General features: G+C 52.5%; 2 protein-coding genes across 3 annotated transcripts; one reads left to right on the top strand and one right to left on the bottom strand.

Annotated features, from left to right (window-relative positions):
• The first annotated feature begins 64 nt into the window (after positions 1-64).
• On the top strand, positions 65-4,323 carry MTFP1 (mitochondrial fission process 1). The gene is made up of 5 exons (XM_037166839.2): positions 65-698; positions 1,420-1,752; positions 2,518-2,645; positions 3,040-3,272; positions 4,163-4,323. The coding sequence occupies exons 2-5, from the start codon at positions 1,686-1,688 to the stop codon at positions 4,233-4,235; spliced, it is 501 nt and encodes a 166-aa protein (XP_037022734.1). The 5' UTR covers positions 65-698; positions 1,420-1,685; the 3' UTR covers positions 4,236-4,323.
• On the bottom strand, positions 3,354-19,283 carry LOC119064927 (SEC14-like protein 3). Of its 2 annotated transcripts, none has more exons than XM_053669832.1 (12): positions 19,224-19,283; positions 17,796-17,871; positions 17,493-17,536; positions 17,303-17,362; positions 16,138-16,326; positions 15,216-15,311; positions 14,556-14,616; positions 13,372-13,455; positions 12,942-13,048; positions 12,371-12,510; positions 12,098-12,267; positions 3,354-3,444 (listed from the first exon to the last, which is right to left on the bottom strand). In XM_053669832.1, exons 1-12 carry the CDS (start codon positions 19,275-19,277, stop codon positions 3,389-3,391), a joined length of 1,137 nt encoding a protein of 378 aa, XP_053525807.1. In that variant the 5' UTR covers positions 19,278-19,283; the 3' UTR covers positions 3,354-3,388. The 2 variants fall into 2 exon arrangements, with proteins under 2 accessions (XP_053525807.1, XP_037022733.1); XM_037166838.2 differs by lacking the exon at positions 3,354-3,444 and adding an exon at positions 10,646-11,258.
• Positions 19,284-20,324: the final 1,041 nt, after the last annotated feature.

Here is a 20,324-nt window from a genome sequence, read left to right on the forward strand (position 1 = left end):
CCCGGAGCCCTAAATTTCTGCGCCAGAAGCCTAGAAAATCGTATCTGCTACTAGCAGGACACAGGCACAGAAACCATAAACTATTAATCCGGTGTACACTTTCCCTTGGCGCCCAACGACCAACTTGCCCTCTGATTGGCCTGGCTGGTGGGCTGTCTTCTGCCATCTTTGTTACTGGCACTAAGGATACTCCCGGCAGCCCTCACCGTCAGGGCGGAGGCCCCGCCCCACTCGGGCTTTTCGGAGCGCGCTGGGTGGGTTTTGCGCTTGGACACGTGCGTGCGGGTCTAACGAAAGCGCTCAGAGTTTGCGGTGGGGCTCCTGAGGGGGGGGTGGGGAGCAACAGTCACGTGATCTTAGGGACTGTCTCCTAATTCCGCGCCAGCACTGCCAGTGTTTCAGGGGCTGAGGATCTCTTTGAGCCTGGAGCCCAGCTTCCTGAGAGGTGTCGTCACTAACTGGGCTGCGGACGACCGGTACACGACCCTACAGAGACAGCGACACCCAGGCTGAAAATGGCGATCTCAATAGGGAGTCAGTGGTCTCCATATTTTCCAATTTTATTTAATGAATAAAAGTTAATTCTTTAATGAGCGCGTACTGGGTTGGCATACAACTCTGTGTTTACCGCCTTGGGTTATGCAAATGTTCAAGGAAGTAATACATGCGAAAGAGCCTGGTACAAGTGAGAGCACTCGGTAAGTGTTGGCTACTCATTGTTTCGGAGGTGGCTAACAGCTCATAGGCGCCACCGCTGGAACCCAGGACTGTCTGTCTTTAGTGGCTGTGTCTATGTGCGTTGATAGCCCTTGTTTCTCTGGCCTCTCATTCATTCATTCATTCATTCATTCATTCATTCATTCATTCATTCATTCGTTCGTTCAAGGTCCTGTCCCAAGAGGCTCTTAGGGGCATACCGATACAGTTTAGGCCCAGTGCTTGTTCATCTAACATGGCATCTATCGGGAAGGGACATCCACCTCGCCAGGGTGCTCCCCATTCACCTCCCCAGGCTCATTTACTGAGCTCGTTTTAAGAGCAGAGGAGCTGAAGCCAGCCCCAGCTTTACCACTTAGCAGCTGTATGACCTGGGAAAGTGACCCATTTTTTCTGTACCTCGATTTCCTCCTCTGTAAAATGGAGGGTCACAGGCTGATGGGAGAGTTTAAGGAAGTAACCTGTCTAAAATATTTAGCTGGTAAAGTCTGTAGCTGTTCTTCTTTGGCCAAAGATTTGGCCATAAATAAACACAATAAATGATGACATGTAATAATCATCATGTCAAGAGTAAACCATGTCGTGTGCCCCATTTAAGAAATGAATAAAGCGAGGCTTAGAGTACAAAAACTTGAGGTCACACAACGATGAAGTGTAGTATACAGCGTTTGAACACTGGCCTCTTTGGCTCTCAAACTATAGTCAGTCCTGGGAAGAGGATCGTGCCAACCTCTCAACCACCGAAAAAACGTGAAGGAAATTAATCTGTCAAACTCAAGCCTGTGAGAGGGGCTTCGGTGCGCGGGGGAATTTACAGACGCTCCCTGCTGGTGGGGGACAGCACTACTTGACCTTCAGTCTGGGACCTTCAATCGGTCCTGCGGCGTTGGACAGGAACTCCAGGTGGAAGCTGAGGCAGCAGCGGCGGCAAGACCAGCTGCAGCAGCCTGGGCCGCAGCAGAAGCGCCATGACCGAGTCACCCCCGCGGGGAGAGGAGCGCGACCTTTTCCGGGACACGTGGGTGCGATACCTAGGTGAGAGCGGGGCGAGGGGCAGGGTGACTGCCCCACCACGTAGCTGGGGAAATAGGGTTGTCGGACTCCGGTTCGGGTCCCGGAGAAGGTGGGAGGATTTTCGTTTTTATTCTGCCCAGGCTAGAAATTGAGCTCAGAGAGGGCTAGGGATTGGCCAAAGGTCACCCAGCTCTGGTCGGCTGAGCCCTGTCCTTGGAGTCTCTGCTGGCCCTGTCTCCCAGGTGGAAGCTCAGACCCTGCTTGGAGGAATGGAGTGAGCAGGTCGCCTTCCCTGGCATGCCTGGGCACTGGCTGTGGGGTCAGAGTATCTGGTCTGTCTCAGCTTTTCACTGGCTGTCCGAGCCTCGGTTTCCTTGTTGGCAAAAAGGAATGAACACAGGGCTTCTCATCAGGTGGTAGTTGCAAGGGAAGAATGAGATAAGGCACAGAAAGGCCTGGCACACGGCGAGTGCCTGGTCATTGGAGCTGCCCTTGGTCAGTCACTGCCACTGCCTGTACCCCCATTAGTGCAGCTGCTTCTAGAATCCAGATTGGGAGTGGGATTGAGTGAGTGATAACAGTAACTGTACTCAGCTTTCCCATGATGGCTCTAAAGTTGAAGTGGCCACCATTTTATAGGCTGGAAAACAGGCTCAGAGAGATAAAATCACTTGTTTAAGGTCATCCAGCTTCTGTTTAGCAGCTGGGACTAGAACCAGCTCACTGGAGTGCTTCATTGTGGAGCAATCCATGGGCCCCAGGATTAAATGTCCTCTCCCCTGACAGGCTACGCCAATGAGGTTGGGGAAGCCTTCCGCTCCATGGTGCCAACAGCTGTGGTGTGGCTGAGCTATGGTGTGTCCAGCTCCTATGTGCTGGCTGATGCCATTGACAAGGGAAAGAAGGCAGGAGATGTGAGTGTTACTTTGCCCCTCAACACCCCACCCCAGTCCATTCCCCTCATGGTTTAGTCCACAGTCTTGCATGTGATAAAATCACTGTGGTTAAAGCATGTGGACAGTGCAGTTCCCATAACCTCACCTGGTGCAGTCCCTACCCCAGTCCTGTTTGTTGGATAGGGAACCCCACCCCTCCAGCCCTGTGTGTGTGACATAGTTTATAACCTAGTCCTGGATGTGGGCAAGTCTACCCCCAGCCCTAAATATGGTATAGTCCAGACGGAAATACTAGTGTGTTCTGCCCCTGCCCTTCCCCCGATTCCCTCTTCCTGGTCCAGCCTCATGCTGCTTGTCCACAGGGTTTCCTGACTCTGCCCCTATTGGGTTAAGTTTCTCTTGTGCCCTGCAGGTGCCAAACCCTGAAGCAAGCCGCAGCACCAGGATGACCGTGGCTGTGGTGGACACCTTCGTGTGGCAGGCTCTGGCCTCTGTGGCCATCCCAGGTTTCACCATCAACCGGGTGTGTGCAGCCTCTCTCTATGTCCTGGGCACTGCCACCCGTTGGCCTCTGGGTGTCCGCAAGTGGACGACCACTGCACTGGGACTGCTGGTCATCCCCATCATCATCCACCCCATTGACAGGTGGGCGCTGCTTCCAGCCTCAGGGAGCATTCACTACGTGGGTGGAGAGGAGCCCTGACTGGCGTGGGGTGTACTCACTTGGCACAGAATAATAGCAGCAGAGGGAGGGCTGGCACTCAGCTCCAGGGGCATGGGACCTGGCAGGTACTTTGGCAGTAAAGGCAGGGGTTGCCTGGAGGGTAGAGGATACAGAACTAGTAAATTCCCAGAAAAAAAAAGCAACTTAGAATTATAAAACAACCAAAGCAGGCCAGAGCAGGTGCACCCTGGAGGGTTTTAGTGACAGAATTGTTTTGTGAAACTGAGAAGTTGTTATGCTGCTTTCAGGCATGGCTGAATCTAGGCACCCAAATGATGTCATTAGGGGTCTGGGTCTCCTCATCCTAGTACCCTTTTCTCTTCCCCACCCCATGTTGGCTTTATTCACTTTCCCCTCATAGGAGCTGAGGTGGCCCTTAGCAGTTCCCATCCCACCAGCTTAGAAAGCCCATAGGAATCTTCTTAATAGTGACAGCAAAAATCCCAAGGAAGGCTGTCATTGGTCCATTGTAGACTGGGTGCTCACCCTTGAGCCAGTTTCACTTTTCTGATTGGTCAGGCTTGGGTCATGTGACTGCTCTTAAAACCATAGATGGAACCAGACTAGTATGGAGTGGGAGGAGGAGTCTTTCTCCAAGGGAACATAGCTGACCCTGAGGCCCTGAGTGAGTCTTTTACCCTCTCTGTGCCTCAGTTATCCTGACTGAATAAAGAAGAACGTGGTAGCTGTCATTTGGATGGCACTTGTGCCCTGTATCTGGAGAGTCCCTTCCCCAACCCTGATCTCCTGCCTCCCATTCCCCCAATAGCATCCCTTGGTCACCTGCTCATCACCCTTCATTGTCCCACAGGTCAGTGGACTTCCTCCTGGACTCCAGCCTTCGCAAGCTCTACCCCTCAGTGGAGAAGCCCAGCTCCTCCTGACCCCACCCTGGTACCTGGCCTGGGGGTTGGCCCACTCCTTGCTTTGTTCTACCCTCCTCCTCCTGCCAGGGAATGCGATGCTTGGCTCCCTGGGGTCCAAGGCCCTGGCACCTGAGTGGGTTTGAAGTGCATGAAAATGGAGACAAAGGCCCCAAGGAGCAGCAGCCGCAGCAACTCCGACAGGGGCAGGACCTGACCCCTGTCTGTCTCCATGGAACTCATGATACTGAGAGGGAAGGCCCCTGGGTGGGCCCAGCCCTGTCTTTTGCCAGGAAAGTAACACCCTCCCACGGAGGATAAGGAATATGGCCAAGATCACTTGGCCAGCTGGGCACTCAGGACTCCCAGAAGCTCAGCCACGTCACCCCACGGCGGCGCGGCTGGACAGAGGAGCAGCAGGCGCTGGGAGAACGCAGGTGTGCAGTAGTGGGGACCCTGAGGACTGATCCTTTGGCCAGCCCATCTCTAGAGCAGGGGCTGCTGAGGCCTAAAGGCAGGACAGCCCCGGTCCAACCAATAAATCCTCAAGAAGTTGAGTTTTCTTTTCTGTTGGGGAGGAGCAGGAATGTGGTGGTGGAGAGCAGGGCGGAGGGCCCTCAGGGATGCAGGCTGACTCCTCAGTCCAGGTGTCACTCACAGTGGCCAACACTGAGCCTTCTGGTCCCTAATCCCGCCCCCCCCCGCCCACCAGGGCTCCCCTGCAGATGCCTGGGTGTCCAGCCTTAGGGCTGCGGACTCTTTCAAGGAAGGTATTGCCCTCTTTCTTTGAGCTTCCTTAAGCACCCACGCCTTTGGGAGGGGAGCCTGTTGGGCATATACCACCTGAGCCTGAAGGTTCCCGAGATGAAGACAGCCCCCATGAGTATCACATGGGACTCCTGTGCAGGGATGCAAGAGTCCTGGAGAAAAGGGAGTGACCCAGGGCCTGCCCCTCCACCCCACTTACCTGCTTCCCCACACCCCCTTGAAAGTTTGACCCAGGCAAAGATCAATTCTGGCCAAGGTCCTGGCCCTCCCTGTCACAGCCTAGGTACAGCCCAGTGGGCTAACCCCACCCCCCAAGAGACCACCTGCGCCTGGGCAGGGACTTACAGGGACTGCGGGGCCGTGGGATACTGCTGGTGAGACAGGATGGGGACTCGGGTTTTGGCTCCTCCTGTCGGGGTGTCTGCATCTGCAGGGTGAGTCTGGAGGCCTTCCCCAGAGCTGGGGACCCTGAAGGGATGGGGTGGGTCTTTGTTGCCCTTCTTTTCCCACACTGGCAGGATCCCATTCCCAAGTCCCCCATGACCTCCTCTGCCCAGTTTCCAGCTGCTTCCCTGGCTCACAAATGCTCTGAGCCCCCCTCACTCCTTAGCCTTCTCTCTGCCTCCTCCCACACTCCTCTCCAATTCAGCACCATCTCCCCCAGGGCCACACCCACACCTGCATCCCTGTGCCATCTGGGTCCTGCCAGCATTCCTGTTCATTTCTCTCTTCCACCCTCAGGGCATGCCCTAGAGCTGGAAGCTGCTTAGGCCAGAGTCAGGCTTCTGTGCTCTTGGGCACACTCTGAGCTCTCAGCCTCGTGTACCTCCCCATCACCTACCCTCAGAGCCCCTCCCCAGCCCCCACGTTCCTCAGCTGGAAATCCTTTCCTCTTGGCCAACACTGAGTTTCCTTCAGAAGTAACCCCCATGCCCCCTCCTTTGTTACCCCTCAGCTCTGCCCTACTGTGGCCCCTCTGGCCTTGGCTGCCCCACTGGTGGCCCTGCCCTGTAGAGAACTACTGAGGCCTAGCACATACAGGAGCTTGCAGGCCTTCTCAGGCCAGGCTGGTGGAAATAAGGTCTTTGGTCAGCTAGTCTGTGGCAGGCGAGACTTCCCCCACCTGCCTTCAAACACATACGCCCTATCCCACTCCTGCTCCATTGTGGGGATGCAGTGGTTGGCTAGGGGGGTACATTAGGGGAGGTTTCTGGGCAGCAGGCAGACAAACCTGTGGCCTGAGGAGGGGTGCTGGGCTTGGGGCCCTTCTCTGTTTCTTAATGTTTGCTCAGAGACCCAGCAGCCCCCTCAGGCAGGGGTTGGGCCTCTTCAGGGTGCCGGAGAGCTGGGTCCAACTTGACGTTCCCTTTCACATCCCTTTCACACCTGGCCCATTGCTGTGGGCCAGTGAGAGCGGAGCCACAGCCTCTAGAGCCCATTGTTAACTTGGACAGGTGTTTTGTGAGCCAGGGGTTAAACACACCCATTATTAAAATGAATCAATATAAACTCAGATTTAAATATTAGAAACAAAGGTTGTAAAAGGTTCTCATCACAGGAAAAAAAACATTATCATGTGTAGTGATGGATGTTAATTAGACTTATTGTAGTGGTCATTTCAAATTGTATACAAATATCAAATCACGTTATACAGCTGCAACTATGCAGGGCCCCATAGCGTGAAACAGGATGTGGTGGGAGTATTTACACCGCAGAAATCAACACGTCAGGGTCCCCTGCCCCGGGGGAGCCAGTGGTCAAACATCTACCAGCTCACCGCTGCTCTGGCCCTCCTGTTAACCAAGGAGGTTGCCAGTAGCACCATCTCCCTTTCCAGACCCCATATTCTAAGGGTCAGAGAGGGCAGGTGGCATGGCAGAGGCCTCACAGCCCATAGGGCTACAGATAAGACTCAGCCCTGGTCTGCTCTCCCCTCTCCCAATGCAGCGGGGGAGGGAGAAGCGAAAGTGGGCGGGGCTGCCGTCCCTGCTTGTCTGGATCCCTTGCTCCAGGTTTCCTCCCACCTGTGGCTGCTACCCCAGCACCTGATAGTTGGGCTCAGGCCCTTGTCTCTCTTCCCTGGCTACTCCCTCTCACTCCAGTAGCTTCTGTCCCCACTTCTCTGCCACCACATCTCCTACCTGTCCCCTCCAGGCCTGGATGAGGGCAGCAGCCTCTGGCTTGCCCCACTCCAAGCTTCTTTATCTGACCAACTACTTCTTAAAATGCTCAGAACCGAGTCCAGGCTCCTCATGGTGCCTTGCAGAGCCAGCCCTTCATAATCTGGACAACCTCACCCTTGCCCCCCACCCCCAACTTTTATTTCAGCTATTCTTCCATTTGTGGTTCTTTGGATCTGGCCATTCTCTTGACTGGGCTTTTTCATACACTGTTGCCTCCAACTGGGACACTCCCCTCCAGCCTTCTCCCACCCCTTCCTGCAGGTGCACCCACCCTCCCGACTACAGCCCACTCCTTCCTCAGTTCACCCAAAGTTAGCCTCTGATCCCTAGGGCTGGCTTGGGAGCCTCCTCTGAATTCCCTCCAATCTAACACTTCCTACATAGCCTGGGAGGATGCAGCAGACCCCTGCTGGGATTGGGGGGTGGGGGATGTGCCTTTTCCTACCCCCAGGTCTTTGTCCTACAGCAAGCTGAGTTTTACATCCCCCTAGTGGCCACTTTCATGCAATGCTCAGCATCACCGCAAGGTGGCAGCACCCCCCAATGTGCCCCTGTGGGCTGGTTCAAACTGCTCTCGGGGTTAGTCAGAGCAGTATCAATGAACTCCTAGTACGTGCCAGGTCCTGTGTTCAGTGCTTCCTGTGATGTGGCTTATTTACTCCTAGCACCCGCATCATCATTAGGGCCTTGTTTCCTGGAGTCGGAGTCACTGGCCCAATCTCACCCAAAACACCCCATATCCCTTGACCTTCCTACCACCTCGCCTCAACTTCCCCCAGCTGGGTACTGATTCCCCAACTACTGCCTTCAGCCCACAGCTCTCTACACAGTCAGGGAGAGAGCCGACTCACGGGCTGCAGGACCACGGACAGGTTGCCTGGTCTCTCTGAGCCCCGGTTTCCACATGTCCAACTCTCTGTACCGGTCTCCTGAACCTGCTGTGAGGATTACAGGAGAAATGGCTCACAAGCCATTCAGCCAGAGCAGGGGATTCACAGAGGGAGCTCCACAAACACTGGCTGTCCTTAATGAGGCAAGAGGTGTCACCTCCATGGTGAACAACTGACTGTTCCAGCAGAGAGCAAACCCAGATATAAAGTATGCCAATTACATGGTTCAGGGATTCCACCTCGAAGAGTTTATTCAGAGGAAATAATTGGGTGATTATGAGATGTGCACCTGAGGACGATCATCACAGTCTTACTTGTACAAACTAAAATCTTGGGATCTCCTTCAACGCCCAGCGCACAAAAGAATATCCTTCTGGTCTGAGCACGCTGGTGGCTGAATCTCCCCAAGTGTTCCGATGCCTTCCCCGACTCCCGACAGCCCCCAGGATCCCATCTGAACACCTCAGCCTGGCATTCACAGTCTCCTGGCCTTTGAGGCTCTCCTCTCACCGAAGCACATCCCTGTACCTACGTCCTTGCTTCCCCTAACCCCTCACCATTCCCTGGATGTGCCCTGCACATCCAGCCTCCATGCCTTTGCTCAGGCCATGCCATCTGCCAGGAATGCCCTCTCCACACCCAGTTCCCTCTGTTCCCAGCCTTCCAGGCCAGCTCTCATGGTACCTGCTCCGTGAACCCTCTCTGGCATCCTCTCCCAGACAGAACCATCTTGCTGCACAGCACCCTCCACCATCATGTCCTCCCTCCCGTGGACAGAGTTATGAAATGATACCCACAGAGCACATGAATGGGGCTCTTATTCTGTGCCAGGCATTTTGATAAGCATGATGTTATGCAACCTCCATAAGAGCCTATGATAATGCCATCATTATCATCATCTTATGGATGAAAAATTAGGTCCCCTGTGCAGTGAGCCTCCCTTTGGCATCAACTATTACTATCCTTATTAAATCCTATGTGAGTGAGGAGGACTTGGGAGCCTTTTGTAAAGTCAGGAGGCATTGTAGGTAGGTGAGGGTCACAGTGGGGAATGGGGAAGTATGTGGCCTGGGCCCAGCTCAGCCATACCCTGGACTCACCTGTGGGCTCCAGGTAAGGGTTGTTTCTTCCCCAGCCTCCTCTGGGCCAATTTAAGGAGGCTTGTTGGTGGCAGGCAATGTTTTTCCCATGGGGGTTTCCATGGGTGGCTCTAGTCTTGCTGTTAGGTAAAGTCTAGGCAATGGGGCTTCCTCGGAAGTGGGAGTGGTGAGTAGGGATCCTCCCCCAGCCCTCCCTGCCCCTGAGCTGAGCCTCCCCCTGCCAAGCATGCACCGGGTGAGCCCCCTGGTGGATAAGTCACCCCACCCACCGCACCTAGCCTAGGCTGCTGCAGGAGCTGGACTCAGCACCCCTGTGAGTCCAAGAGTTGTGTCAGGACCTGGGGCTCAAGCCAGCATCTCTGTGTCCCTAACTTGCAGCAAGAAAGTCCCGAAATCCCTGGTGTCTCCCCCAGTCACAGAGTTCAGGTGGGTGTCAAGGGGTTGAGCTTTCCAGGGCCATGTGAAGAGGGGCAGGATGCTGGGCTTCAATGCACAAGCCCGGCCTACTTGTCTGTGCGTTTCCTTGGACAAGCGCCTTCAGCATCATGTGTCTCCATTGCTTCAGCTGCCCAATGGTCACAACACCTCCTCTGCCTACACACTTGGATTGGAGAGAGTGACATCTAGGACACTTCTACTGGAAGACCTAGGACAAACAAGTCCTCTTCTTCTTTGTAAAAGTAGGGCCTTAGGGAGATGCTAGTATGGGGAAATTAAAAGCAATGTCTTTGAGTAAAGAAAAAACAACACACACAAAACCCTCGGGTTGTCTGATCTACTACTTAACATCTGTGGGATGTTGGGTGTGTGACTTCATTTCTCTGAGCTTCAGTTTCCTTATTCATAAGGTGGCATGATGAACAGCCTCCAGTGAGGCGTGAAAGTAAATGAGCTAAACTCATAAAGCACTTGGCAGTGGGTGTGGCACACAGAGAGCACCCACCAAAAGACAGCTGTGATTTTTTTTATTATTATTGCCAGGCAGCTGGCTAGAGCCAGATATGACTTCCTTTGATTCCAAGAAAGTTTCTTTAATTGCTGAAAACATAAGCGGTGTGTTCCAAGGAAAAGAAATGAGAATGGGAGAAATGGGTGGGGGAAGCTGTGCACCCCGAGTCAGATAGAGCCTTATGGAAGCATCTCTCACCTACCCAGGGGGGCGGCCACTGCCAGGAATCTGGGGGCTGATTGCCTGAGTCTCTCCAGGAGAGTTCATACCCCTCCAGGACTCGGTTCCTGTCCAAGGTGCTGAAATCTGCCCAGGGATGGCTCCTTCCCGTCATGCACATCCGTGAAATTAGCTGCTCCCTACCTCCATTCAACTTCACAGGGATACACTATGAAGATGTACCTTTTAAAAAAAACTTCTACTCTTTATGTAAATCAACTATATAAGGACTAGATGTAAAAAAAAAATTAGATACGTCTCCAACCCAAATTCCTCATAGTTCTTTTTTTAAAATATTTTATTTATTTATTTTTAGAAAGAGGGAATGGGAAGGAGAGAAACATCCATATGTGGTTGCCTTTCATGTGTCCCCTACTGGGGACCTGGCCTGTAACCCAGGCATGTGCCCTGACTGGGAATCAAACTGGCAACCTTTTGGTTCACAGACCAATGCTCAATCCACTGAGCTACACCAGCCAGGGCCCTCATATTCTTAAGAAAGGAATTTAAGTGCCTCAAGAGAAGTGAGGGCAGAGGGTAGATTTGTTTTCCTGTTTCTTAGGTTTCAGTGATATCTACTTCTTGCTTTTACACTTGCTTCTTCCTCTTCTACAACATTGGCTCCCTCCAAGGCTGTGCCTCTTCTACCTTTCCTGATCTAACCACAGCATACGAGTCTTCCCCAAAGCAGCTCCTTCTCTACTGCTCATTAACGTCCAAATCGGGAGAACTAATGATCAGTTTCTGGTGGGAGGGTGGACTATATAGAGAGAAAGCAGAGGGTGAGGGGTCTCTGAGAAGTGAGGCAGTGGCCTAGATAGGGGTGAGCTCCTTGTCGTATTTCTGCATGCCCTCATCCGGAAGAAGTACCTCCACTGTGAAGCTGATCTTCTTGGTATGGACAAAGCTATAGGTATTGTCAAAGCGCAGGACATCTGGAGGGACAGATGGACAGACAAGTAGCTGGCCCTGCTTGACACTCCCTCTGTCCCTGCCCCATACTTGGGGGAGGACAGGCTGCGTTCCCACCTGCTGTGTTTGCCAACTGAGCCAAGCTCCTACCACTGCTGTTTCCTTCCCCATGGGAACTGCCACCCCTGAGCAGGGCCTGTAAACAGACACTGGTCTCTTGGCACATGTTCAGGTTGGCTTTAGTTGCATAAACTGGCAATGAGAACAATGGCCACTGCATGACACATGCATGATGGGATTGGACACTTCTATGATGGTATTGGAAGGGGGAAATCTGGCAATGTCAGAGGCTTCCCAGCCCCCTTAGATGAAATGAGATGTTGGGCCAGGCCTGTGCATGTCCTCTGCCTCCCCAAAGGCACTCTGAGAAGGAGAGGTTGTAACCTCTTCTTCACAGGTGAGCAAACCAAGGACCCAGATTGCAAAGACTTTTGCCCAAGATTACACAGCTACCACAAGGCTGAGGTGGGACCCTGGCTCCACACTCAGATGTATGGCTCTGAATAAGCTGACTTACTTCTCAGAGCTTCAGTTTCCTCCTGGGGAGAGTTGCATATACCCTATCAGCCCTTGCCTGTGTCCTGTGGTCCAAGGGCTCTCAACCCCTTCAGGGCCTGTGGGTCTCTGGTTCTTGGTGCACAGTAGGTGCTCATGAGTGTGTACCAAATGAACAGGTTTGTGAATGAATGGCACTAACCTAGACTATTGTACCTGGGTGGTGTCAGGGAAGTCACTGCCCCTCTAAACTGTGAGACAGGGGACTTCAGCTTTCGGAGCTGGGTCCCAGCTGGGGAAGACTTACAGACACCAGCTTCCGAGCAAGTGAGGCTCCCATCCTCAGGCACCATGTGGGCATTATAGCGCTGGCTGGGCAGAACTTCTGTCATGTCCCCTGCTCGCTGCCGCTCCCCCATCTTGGTCTTTAGGAAGACTCCGAAGCCGATATCTGCACCGTCAGATGAGAACTGCCACCTGTGTGTGGGTGGGAGGAGAGGGACAGGTTACTACTGCTCAATCTGATGGGCCCTTGAGGGGCTAGTATACAGCCAGGGGTGGGTCAGTGGCCTGTCCCTACCTGAGGACACAGCCTGGGAACAGGATCTCGTACTCCACTTGGTGTGAGGAGCCTCGGTTGATCTGCACTGAGTGCTCGTACTGAGTCTTCACCTGGTCCCGCACGTACATGGACTTGGGGATCTCCCCACCATAGTTGATCTGCAGGCACAAGGTGGGGTGGGATGGGATGGGATGGGCTTCCTCCCCTCTTCCAGCTATTGCATTGTGCATGCCACTTCACCTGCATGCTCTCACCTGCATGCTCTTCATCTGAAATGCTCTCACCATTTGCTGGAAGCATCTTGCTCATCCCGTGCTACCCCACTCCACCCCAACCCACCCCCTGACCCTCCGGGTTGGGTCAGGGCCTTCTCTGGAAACTTCCTTTTCCAGCTCATTCCTCTGAGCCAAAATTTTCTTATTTCTTGTTTGCCTGCACAGCCGCTGAGAGCCCTATGGGGGCAGGGCTGGACTGTTTAGCTCAATACCTTGCTCACGGGGGTCTCTCCATAATCATTTGTAGAATGAGTGAGTAAGAAAGGAACCCAGCTCTACCCTTCTCCCCTTCCCTGTCTCAGGGCTCTTTGTACCTTAGTTAAACATTTGGGGTTCCCATCTGGGTCAGTCAGGGTCCCCCCAAAATGGGCAGGTAGTTCCTCAGGACTGATGTGTTTCAGCAAACCTTCTTTCCAGTTGTCTGCAGGCAAAAGGGTTGAAGGGCAGTTATCAGGCATGAAGGAAACCCATCAGCAGCCCCATTCCCATACAAGGCTCTTAGCCCAGAGGTTGGCTAGTAACCAACTGAAACCAATAAGGAAGAAGGTGTGCAAGCCTTAGTCACCAGAAATAGGGAATAAGGCAGAGGCAACTGGATAGACTTTACAATGTAAGGCCCGCCTCACTTTTGAGAAGGAGGAGCCTCTGACTCTAGGTGATGTGTGGATCTCTGGATGGGTGATAGAACAACCTCACTCCAAAGCTCATGCACGGAGCTCAGGGGATGGAACTAAAACTACTTACTTCCCAACACTATAATTTTTCTGCGAGTGTCTTCACTTAGGAAAGGCTTCATGAGGTTGTAGCCCACAGGGAAGAGTTTGGTGGCTGGAAAGATACAAGCAAAGATAATGGGGAGAAAATAATTCTATTGAGCCATTCTCTCCGTAACAGTCATAGCCAATAATATGGAAGAATCATGAATCACCTTGAAAAATTTCAATGCTCTGTCCCTGAAAAACCAATCAACCAATTGGTTAACCAATTAACAAGCAACAACTAACCAACCATTTAATCATCCAGTATATAAACCAATCAACCATCCAACAAATTGCCAATCAATTCACTTTCTAACTAACCCACCAATTGCCTACCAACCAATCAGCCAACCTACCAAATAGTGAAACAATCAATTAACACACAAGCTAATCAACAAACCAATAAGCCAATTAAGCAAACAGTTAACTGCCCCACCAACTACCCTCTCCAGCCAGTCAAACTTTCAAACAAATGACAGCCAACCATCCAAGATCCAGCCAAATAACAAACCAGCCAGCCAACTAAACAATCTGCCAACTTGCCACTCATACAACCAACCAACCAAAATGTCAACTAGTCACTCAATCAGTCAATCAAACTAGCAACTATCCAACCAGCAAACCAATCAACCAACCAATTAACCAGCCAACCATCAAACACACATCTGTCCTTCCATCTACCCACTCTAAATGACAATCACCCAAAAACCCATTGAGCATTTACATGGCCCCAGGCCTGTGAGAGATACAACAGAAGTGGAGAATCAGAAGACATTGACTTCAAGAAGCGGACAACCCAGAAAGGAAAACAGGATGAACACACACAAGACCACTGGTGGCCCAGGGGCAGCAGACAAGAAAGGCCAGACTGGGCTACACCAGTCACCAGTGTCAGAGGCACTTTGAGTAGGGAGAGATCAATGAGGCAGAAAAGTGATGGGAGATTCCTGGAACAGCTGGGGTTGGAGCTGCTTCCTTTTGCAGCAAGGCCAACCGTAGAAGCTTCCATTTATGCAGCACTTACTCTGTTCCAGGCACTCTAAGTGATTTGCATGCAGTCAAGCAATCAACCTCTCTTGCTACAACCCAGGGAAGAAGGCAATATTATCATCCCCAGGGTATAGGTGAGGGAAAAAAAAGCACAGGGAAGTAAAGTCACTTGGCACACACCTTTTATAATGAACATGAACTTTAGGGTCTCTGGATAATTCTCTTCAAGGAGGGTAAAGAACTGTGGAACCAAGAAAGACCCCATTAGAGCTCATACCTCATCTTATTCTACTCCCATCACCTTGCACTCTCATTCTGGCGGGTTCAGAGAGCTGTGGAGAGTTTCCTTCCCATGACCTTGACTGGCCCCTAGAGGGGAACCTCTCACCTCAGACTATTGCAACCATACCATAATAATCATTTTAAAGTAAAATTATAGTAATGATAGTATAGTAATAATAATGACTGCTGTTTATTAAGTGTTCACTATTTGCAAGCACTGTGTATATACTTTACATACCAATTCACTTAAATATCCTTCTATCCCTCTAAAACGCAGGCAGTCAGTCAGTCTCCCTCAAAACTTGTCCAAGTCACAGAGCAGGGATGACAGAGCTGGGAAGGCTTTGGGGGAAGCTGGCCCCCATGGTCTCAATACAGTGTTGTCCCTGAGGCCTGTGGGGTCTTCTAGGAAACATTATCAATGGGTATGAGGCTCATGGTAGGCCCAGGAAGGCTACCAGCTGGTACCTAATCTTGGCTATGAATGAGCAGCCTGGTCACAGCAAGCCAAGCTGGTTGTTAAAGCAATCAGGGGGTGCTCTGGGGCTTTCTCCTCACCTCCTGGTATACTTCCACCAGTGGTTTCCAGAAGTGCTTCAGTCCCAGGCCCTCGCAGTCAAATATCATCACAATGGTATTAATCTTCTTCCCCAGCTGCAAGGATGAGAGCAAGGGACAGTTCCAAGGTTCAGGGTACAGACTCAGAGCTTGGGACATGGTGACCCTAGCACATGACACCTCAGGGTTTCTCCCAGTCCCCTACTCTGTCCTCAGAGGGGTGATCAAAGTAGTGAATACATTTATCTATCCATCTATGCATCAGCTGACCCAGCCATTCACCCATCTATCCATTAATACGCCATTCATTCATTCCTCCATGTGTTCAATTGATACTTATTAAGCACCTATTTTGTGCCAAATACTAAGAGCATAACACAAAATGCTCAATTAATCCACACTGCTTGTCTTCAAAGAGTTCACAGTCTGGTTGGGGAGACTGACAGGCAAGCAGGTCACCGTGGTCCTGAGATGTGCTGGGTTGGGACAGCATGGGAGCCGTGGGAACACACGCTAACCCTGAAGGGGGCCATCGAGGAGGTGGCATTTAAGTTTGAGACCTGAGGCATAGATGGCGAAAGCCAGAGGCAGTGTGGCAGGCAGGTGTGCACGCTGGGGGTAGGGTTTTCACACAGCAGGGAGAGCAGGGGCAGAGACGCAGCCGACCTAACAGTAACTAGCACAGTTGAGAAATATGTTAGGCCCTGCACGCTAGACTATGTACTTGCATTATCTCATTTAATCTTTGCGGCCATTATTTATTATTATCCGTTTTCTAGGTGAAGAAACAGGCTCAGAGAGGTGACTTTTCCAGGCTCACAGCCCTCTAACCATAACAGCAGAACAGGTGGGACTCCTGGGACCACGTCACCTGGTGGCCTCACCGGGCCCAGCTGCCCACCCCACCCAGCCTGGGCCTCACCCGCTCCGTCTGCAGGTCACACTCATGCAGGATGCGCTCGCAGTCCCTCATCTTGGTCTTGAGCAGGTCCTGCTTGGTGATGGAGAAGAGCAGGCCCTTGGGGTCCAGAGGCCCGATGATGTCGTACCACACGGGGCAGCCGTCACGGTCATAGCCACAGAGGCCCCCAGGCATGTATTTCTCGATCACCTGGGCATGGAAAGATACATGGCTCTTGGCATTAGGCGCCTCCCCAGAGACCTCCAGACAGGGCTGACCTGTGTGCCCCCAGCCCACACACAGCATGGAGGGCAGCACTACGGTCCTGGTGAAAAAAAACTGAGGGCCTATAGGGAGGGCCTTGCTCACAGCAGGTACACAGCAGAGCCAGGCCTCAGCAGGGCCCGGTCCCAGGCCCCTGGGCTCCTCAGTTACACCCCTGACCTCTCCCACGCCCCTTTTCATAGAGATACAGACACTGCTGCTGCCCTGCTGTGCATCCTGAGCAAGTGACACCGCCTCTCTGGGCCCCATTCTACCTCCTCTTCTGTAAAATGGCTTGAATATTTCTCTCTTATGGGGTCATTGGGGTAAGTCCCCAAGATCATGTCAGCAAAGTACACAGTCTTGCCTAGAGCTCATACTCCATGAATAAAACTGACCACTGACTATTTCTTTCCTAGGATGTCAGTGGTGGGACTGTCCTCAAAGCCTTGGTGGGTAAGTTTCCTTCCCACCCAGACAGGATGCTGTGAGCAAGGCCCGAAGGGTGAGGGCGCAGGGGCACAGGCTCACTGTGGTGGTGAACAGCCAGGCTCAGGGACAGACAGGCCTGAGGTCAAATCCCAGCCCCACCTCAGGCCTGTGGGCCTTTGGGTAAGCCACTTAATCTTTGCTGGGCCGCAGTGTCCTCATCTGTAAAATGGGACAATAGTATCTACCTCAAGGGTTGTGAAGGTTAGATGAGCTTACAAAGGTAAAGTCTTAACCCAGGTCTGGGCCTCGTAAGCCTTCAGGAACTGTTCAATATTGTTACGGGAGAGGTACCTGCTGGCCCAGGGGGTTCCACAGGCTTCTCAGGCTGGCCGCCCTTCATGCAAGATCCCCAGTGACCCAGAGGCTGCTTACTTAGTGCTATGTCTATGGAAGATTGGGGTGTGTGTGTGGGGGGGGGGTGTTGGCTCACCTCTGGGGGCTGCCAGTTGAGGATGTGGTCAATATCCATGGTCTTCCGGAACTCCATGTACTAGAAAAAGATAGTGGTAAGGGCTCACTGGGCTTCCAGCACCCCAGAGGAAGGGATGGAACAGAGGCAGGGTGCATGCATCACCCCCTATCAATCCCCCTCCCAAATCTCCAGCAGGGAAGGGTCTCACCTTGCGGATCATGGCCTCTGATTTCTGTAGGTCAAAATTCCGAGCTGTGGGAAGAGGGAAGGGAAGAGTGAGTGGGGAAAAGACTGCCTCGCAGTAGCCTTCTCCTGGTCCTGGGCACTGGGAGCTATGGAGGGCACTGGGGGCCTGGGAGAGACTTTTCTTCCCTGTGCCCTCTCCTCTCCTGGACCAAATGTGTGGAGCCAGGTGATGTGGTTGGAGCCCGAGAGCCCGCCACCTGGAGCAACTGGTACCAGGCTCCTCTCGCCGCCCCTTCACCATGAGCGTTCCCACCGCTGTCCGCACCTCGGAGCCAGCGCAGGAGGAAATAGTCATCAGGGTTGGGCAGGGCAGGCAACACGTCCTGGAGATTTTCTCGGAACTGAAAAGGGAGATGCTGGTTAAAGTGATTTTCTCATGGAGCCTTGGCTCCCAGACCCAGTGATAGGAGTTTTCCTCCACCCTCCTTCTCTTCCACATGCAACTGGCTCACAATGATGGAAGGATGGACAGGCAGATGAATACAAAACATAGGTCATTGGGTGGGTGAGTGGATGCAAACGTAGGACGGAAGGAAGGATACATGGGTGAGTGGATGGACAGAAAGAAGAATGAATGGGTGGACAGAGAAGAAGAAGAAAGCAATGAATGGGTGGATGGAGAAAAGGAGAGATGGGTGGGTGAGTAGAAGCAAGAAGAGTTTGGTAGGTGAAAGGATAGAAGGAGAAATGGATAAATGGGTGGGTGGGTGTGGGAGGATGGATGGAAAAAAGAATAAATGGGTGGGTGAGTGGATTTCCCCCCCTTATTCCCAGAGGATACATTCTAAGATCTCCCTGACCCTTGAATGCCCTATGGTTTTTCCTATGCATACATAGCTATGATAAAGTTTATTTAACTTGTAAATTAGGCATAGTAAGAGATTAACAACAATTACTACTAATAAAACAGAACAACTATAACAAAATACTGTAGTCAAAGTTATATGGATGTGGTCTCTCTCCAATAACCAGTCTGATGACAGAGATGGTTACTAAGCAACCAGCAGGTGGATACTCTGGACAAAGAAATGATTCTCCCATAGGGCGGGACAGACCGGGAAGGCAGGAGATTTCATCACACTGCTTAGGACAGTGTGAAATTTAAAACGTAGCGATTGCTTATTTCTAAAATTTTTCATTTCATATTTTCAGACTGCCGTTGACAGTGGGTGACTGAAACCGTGGAGAGCGATGCTGTGGATCAGGGGAGACCACTGCACCCTTCATTCCTTCCACGTGTCAGCCCACAGAGGCTTCCACCTTCTTTTTTTCTTATCCCATTTTCTACAAAAACTCAGTTAAGGATCGTGTGTCCTCGTCCCCACTGACCGTGGGGGAGACACACCCTGCTCTGTCTCTCTGGCTCTTAGAGACCAGTCATCTCTCGGGTCCTGAGGAGGGACGCGACCATCCTGAGGGGCCTGGGAGGGAGGGGCAGCTTTCAGACAAAGCTCTCTGGGTCTGGTTCCTGCGTGAGAAGAAGTCGGGCTTGATCTGACACCCACACTACTGACTGGGAAGTGCAGCTGTCCCCTCAGCCCCTTCCCTGGAAGAGTCAGTGAGTGCTGTGAGACCTTGGGAGAGGTAACAGCAAAGAGACAACATCAAGGACATGCTGAGCCTACTGAGTAAGGCAGAGTTAGAGCCACCGCCCGTCCTCTGCCCCTGGAGCCCCAGGGAGAGGGGTTCTCACCTTGGCCAGGGTCTCTGCCTGCTTGGGGCTCAGGTCTCCGACTCGGCCGCTCATGGTGCTGGGTGAGGCTGGAGGAGTAGGGGCCACTGCAGGCAGAGGCCAAGCTGGGTCTGTGGCTCTGATCCAGCTGGGCCTTTTGCCCCCACTCCTGGGTGTGGCTCCAGGTGCCTCCTCCTTGGACAACTGTTGAATGGCACATTACATAATTGGGATTAAGTAAGGTCCAGTGTTTGGCTCTAGGACAGGTCTGAGGGGCCAGCAGGCACGTGGGGACATGCAAGAGGTCCCCTGCCAGGTGGGGAAGGCCGGGAGAGAACGGGGTTGGCCTCCTGTGGCATGCGAGCCCAGGCCAAGGGCCTGCAGAACCCGGAGCAGTGTTCTCAGGCCTTGGGGGGCCACTGTCCTGGAGAAGGGGGATATTTTGGGGGAGTGGAAACAGCACATTTTCCCTTTGAGCCTCAGTGTCTCCTTGTCACTAAAGAAAAGACTCCGCACAGAGGCTTCTGTGAAAGACAGCACCTACTCAGCTCTGACAGGTAGGGATCAGCGACTTGGTCAGTTTAGGAAAGAGTTCATTCACTTTGTCTGAGAAGGAGGCTCATGTCCTTTTGCAACAAGTATTCATATTTAAGAAGAGACAGGCCGGAGCAGAAAGATAGGATTCAAGTGTCCTTGTTGAAGGTTCGTTCTCTCCGAAGGGCCGACGCTGCTTTGCCCGATGTCTTTCGAATTTCACGGTGCAGTGCGGGCCCTGCCCCTTCAGTGCAGGGGAGGGCTGAGCACCCTCCCTCTGCAGCCCTCTCTTTCCATTGCTGAGGGCTTGTCCAGAATCCCACATCCGCTGGGCCCGAAGGGAGAGCTGGCGCGTGGGGACGGCCTTCGGACGGTAAAGGTGTTTCTTGGTATTGTAAACACCTGATCAGTGAGGGGCATCCACCATCTATTGCCGGTGACTAGAAAAGCCCAGAAGGTTCCCGTCCTTTGATTTCTGTTACGCTGCCTGATAGTCTGTCATTAGATGTAACTGCAAGGCCGGGCCTGCTCCCCACTCACCCATAAGACCTTCATTTTAAAATGACATCTCGGAGTGTCATTTGCTTC

This window comes from Artibeus jamaicensis, unplaced genomic scaffold (assembly GCF_021234435.1).
Source record: "Artibeus jamaicensis isolate MK-2021 breed Jamaican fruit bat unplaced genomic scaffold, CSHL_Jam_final contig_525, whole genome shotgun sequence".
Classification (NCBI taxonomy): Eukaryota; Metazoa; Chordata; class Mammalia; order Chiroptera; family Phyllostomidae; genus Artibeus; species Artibeus jamaicensis.